A 4,511-nucleotide genomic window follows, 5' to 3' on the forward strand; every position below is an offset into this window, starting at 1 on the left:
AAAAAAAATAAAAAGCACTGGACCTTGTCTGGCCTGTGAGGCTCAGTGGATTGAGCCGTGTCCTATGCACCAAGCAGTCACGGTTCGATTCGTGGTCAGGGCACATGCCCGGGTTGCACGCTCAATCCCCAGTAGGGGGCGTGCAGGAGGCAGCCGATCTATGATTCTCTCTCATCATGGATGCTTCTCTCTCTCTCTCTCCCTCTCTATTTAAAAGTCAATTGAAAAAAAAATATCCCTGGACCTTCCCCCACCCGCGTGTGAGAACATTTTTTTTTTTTTTGTAAATAAACCGAGCCTTTGTTTCTAGCGTTGCAGAACCATCTGCGCCTTGGACAGATTAAAAGGCAATTACTGGAAGGCCCTGTGCTGAGCCGACTCCCAGCCTGTGCGTTACCTCATCAGAGTGGGGATGGGGACCGCCTGCTCCGGCCGGAGCGCGCAAGGCTGGGGACGTGTCCGTGTGGCGTTGAGTCTGCTGGGGCAGCAGACGCCCCGGGGACGGCAGGCTCCGCACAGCTGGCTTGGCCGCCTCCCTTACCCCCTCGCCAGACGGCTGCTCCCGGGCGTGCTCGTCCGATTGTTTGTAATTAATTTATTGGCCCCGGAGGCCTGGCCTGGGCCTGGGATGGTGCTGCTGGGTGTGGCTTTAAGTGCGCGTGAGTGTGTGTGCGCATGTACCCATGTGTGCATGCGTGTGCATGTGTGTGTGCACTGCACGTGCATACCAGGAGGGCTGCGTGGGAGTGTGCCTCTGGCTCGCTGCTGGCCACTTCGCAACAAGCCACACACAAAAAAATTTTTTTAAATAAAACCAGAGAGATGGCCTCGAAGGCCCTGAGGAGCCGGACGGCGTCCTTGCTGGAGGTCAGCTGTCTGCGCGGCTGGGTTGGGATGTTCATGAGCAAACCAGCACCGCGGGCCAGAAACTATTCTCTGTCCCTTTCATTGGAACGCTCTCCCCGCTTGGCCCAGCTGCTGCTGGTTTCTGAATGGAAGTAGACACCCAGTGAGCTGCCCGCTCGGGGTGCCCCGGGTCCCAGCGCATCTCCGCGCAGAGCGGGCAGCTCGGGGGCTGTTGGAGGGACTGGGCAGGAGGGTGTGGCTCAAGTCCACCCCAGAGTGGAGTTGAGATCCACAGAGGATGTTACCGGCCGGCATGGCTCCGTGGTTTAGCATCAACCTAGGAACCGGGAGGTCACAGTTTGATTCCTGGTCAGGGCACATGCCCAGGTTGCAGGCTCGATTCCCAGTAAGGGGCGTACAGGAGGCAGCCGATCCATGATTCTTTCTCATCACTGATGTTTCTCTCTCTCTCTCTCCCCTTCTCTCTTCCTCTCTGAAATCAATAAAAATATTATCTTAAATTTTTTTTAAAAAAAATACCTGCTAGGCATTTGTTGTGGCTACTATTCTTACTAGGCTGAGGCCAAAGCGTCGCGTGCCCACCGATCCCTCTGTGAGCTCTGGAAGGGCAGGCCCAGCCCTGTGCCCCTCACCATCCCGTCCGCCGTGTGACCGCCCGGACCCTCCCGGCGAGGCGAGGTCAGGGCCCAGGATTCTGAAGGCTGTGTCTGTCTCCGCTGCAGGGATTGCTTACTTAGGAGGCGTGTGCAGTGCCAAGAGGAAGTGTGTGCTCGCCGAGGACAACGGCCTCAACCTCGCCTTCACCATCGCCCACGAGCTGGGCCACAAGTAAGTGTCGGCCACTCGGGTGTTTAAACTCCTTCCCGAGGACGTGTCTCTGCACCCGAGCTCTCCCCATCCGGAGTCCGTGCTGGTCCGCGCCCTGCTTCTTCCACAGCGTGGACCCGGCCAGCGAGCCTGGGCTCAGCCCTGCAGGGAACCCCAGAGCTCAGCCAGCCACAGGCTCGGAGGGTCGAAATCTTTTTTTTAAATATATTTTTTATTGATTTCAGAGAAGAAGGGAGAGGGAGAGAGAGAGAGAAACATCAATGATGAGAGAGAATCATGGATCCGCTGCCTCCTGCACGCCCCCTACTGGGGACGGAGCCCGTAACATGGGCATGTGCCCTGACTGGGATTCGAACCGTGACCTCCTGGTTCGTAGGTTGATGCTCAATCCCTGAGCCACGCTGGCCAGGCTCTGAGGGTTGAAATCTTAACTTGGGGTTTGGGTCTGTTCTGAAAGCATCTGCTGGAATGTGAAGAGGTTTTTCTCAGCGTCTTCTGCTTGCATTTCTCTCCCGGGATCCGCATGATCTCTGAGTCACTCTCAACCCACCATTCAAGTATAGGATTTATTTATCTTCATCTGGTTGCCTCCTTACTTCCTTTTCAGCCAGTTCCCAAGTCCAGGTTTCTGAAGGTAGAACATCCGTGCCTTAACCTTTTTTAAAAAAATAGATTTTTATTGATCTCAGAGAGGAAGGGAGAGGAAGAAAAAGAGAAACATCCATGATGAGAGAGAATCATGGATCAGCTGCTTCCTGCACGCCCCTAGTGGGGATGGAGCCCACAACCCAGGCTTGTGCCCTGACCTGGAATTGAACCAACTGTGACCTCCTGGTTCACAGCTCGACACTCAACCACTGAGCCTCGCCAGCCAGGGTGTGTCCTTGTTGGAATTAGGGCTGTTGTGTCACAGACGGTCGGGGTCGGTCTTCCTTGCAGACCAAGAAGGGTCTGCAGGCAGGCACGGCGCTGGGGTCTGCTTTTCCATCAGGCGGTCCAGGCTGGGTTTGGATGGGCTCCTCCCTGGCCCCCCGTGTCCTGCCGTCCATTGCTACTCAGCTCCCAGGGCCATCAGCGCCGGACTGAGGGGCAGGTGGGCACGCGAGCAGGTGCTCCGGTCTCACGCCAACGTGCGTGGGCCCCGGATCAAAGTCTACGTGTGAGCGTCCTCCCGGCCCCGTCTGTCTGATCCAGTTCCTGAACCGGACAGATCATCGGGGCCCATGTCCTCTTGTGATGATGCTTCCTCAGCGTGCTGCTGAGTGTTGCAGGGTCTTGTGCATGCATCACGGACAAGCCTGGTCCCGTCCTCCCCTGCCGTCTGCCATGCCACATCCCCCCCCCCTCCTCCTCCTGTGTCTGCCCTGAGCTGCAGGACTGGCTTCCGAGGAGGGGCCCCTGGGGACTCGCAAGGACCCCCTGCACCCAGCCCTTCTCTTCATAACAGCCCCCGCCTCCCTCTCCCACACCAGCAAAAGCAGACTCTCCTGCCTGTCTCTGAGGGGTGATTTTGAACGGGAGGGGCAGCTTCTGGAGCCGCAGGAACCTTCTGGCAGGTGGCCCCACTCAAGTGGCCTTTGTGCCCTAAGTGGGAATTTCCCACTGCCCAGCATTAACAGGAATCGCATGGAAATCACCAAGATTTCCTTTGGAGTCTTACCAGGATGCAGAGTCCAAGGCGAGGCAAGGACGCTGCTTCCAGCCCGGCCCGCATGGCTCCGTGCTTGAGCGTTGACCTATGAACCAGGAGGTCACGGTTGTTTCGATTCCTGGTCAGGGCACAGGCCTGGGTTGCGGGCTCGATCCCCAGTGTGGGGCGTGCAAGAGGCAGCCGATCCATGGCTCTCTCTCTCTCTCATTTTTGTTTCTCTCTCTCTCTCTCCCTCTCCTTTTCTCTCTCCAGCCAATCAATGGAAACATCCTATATAATAAAAGGGTAATATGCAAATTGACCTTAACGGCAGAATGACCAGAACAACTGCTGGACCAGTCACTGTGAGGCACACTAACCACCTTTTGGTCCCTTTTCCTGGCCATCAGGCTCCGATCGCCCGATGGCCATCTGCGGCAGGGGCGGGGCCAGCGAGAGGGAACAACCGATCTCTTGGTCCCTTCCCCCGGCCGTCAGGGACTGATCACCCGATGGCCCGGGGAAGGGGAAGCGGGTGGGTGGCGGCTGGGGGTGGGGCCAGCTGCAGGCGGCTGGGGAAGATGGCCCTGATTGCAGGCCAGGCCTAGGGACCGTACCCGCGCACGAATTTCATGCGCCGGGCCTCTAGTATTTAAAGTAAGTAAGTGTTTTCCATGGGGGAGTCACTAGAACAGCTTTTGCACCCCGATTTTGGAATCTCTTCTGCCCTCCCTGGCCGTCACCTGTGCTCGGAGACACCCACACGAGGGGCTTCGCGTCTCTGGGGGAACCACACACTGAGAGGCTCTGTGTCCGGAACCCCCTTTCCTTCCCCATCCCGGATGGGATTCTGCGGGGAGGACCTCCTTCCCTGTCTTAATAACCTACTCTCCGCTACAAAGTTGCCGCTCGCGTAACCTCTCATCCGCTACAAAGTTGCCGCTAGTGAAAATACCAATTAGCGTTTGGGCGCCGCTCCTGGCATCGCCTCTTCACAGGATGGCTGCTCGGAGCCGGAATTCAGAGGGGCTTCGGGCCGAGCTGAGAGCTGCGTACACCGTCATTAAGGCGGCCAGGAGAAGCTGTTTTTATCCGGCACCTTGAATGCCATCTTAAGCAGGAGTGATTACTGCAAGAAGCCTATAATTTGCACGAGGGGAAGTGAAGATTCTTTTTAAAGATAAAA

The 4,511-nt window shown here is 56.9% G+C and overlaps 1 protein-coding gene across 1 annotated transcript in view; it reads left to right on the forward strand.

The window, feature by feature from the left end:
* Positions 1 to 4,511, forward strand: part of ADAMTS17 (ADAM metallopeptidase with thrombospondin type 1 motif 17) — an 86,058-nt gene that overhangs the window by 36,972 nt on the left and 44,575 nt on the right. The window contains exon 8 of the mRNA XM_006771776.2: positions 1,590 to 1,695. Coding sequence (XP_006771839.2) covers positions 1,590 to 1,695 — 106 coding nt within the window. The remainder of the gene's footprint in view (positions 1 to 1,589; positions 1,696 to 4,511) is intronic.

This window comes from Myotis davidii, unplaced genomic scaffold, assembly GCF_000327345.1.
Source record: "Myotis davidii unplaced genomic scaffold, ASM32734v1 scaffold164, whole genome shotgun sequence".
Taxonomy (NCBI): domain Eukaryota; kingdom Metazoa; phylum Chordata; class Mammalia; order Chiroptera; family Vespertilionidae; genus Myotis; species Myotis davidii.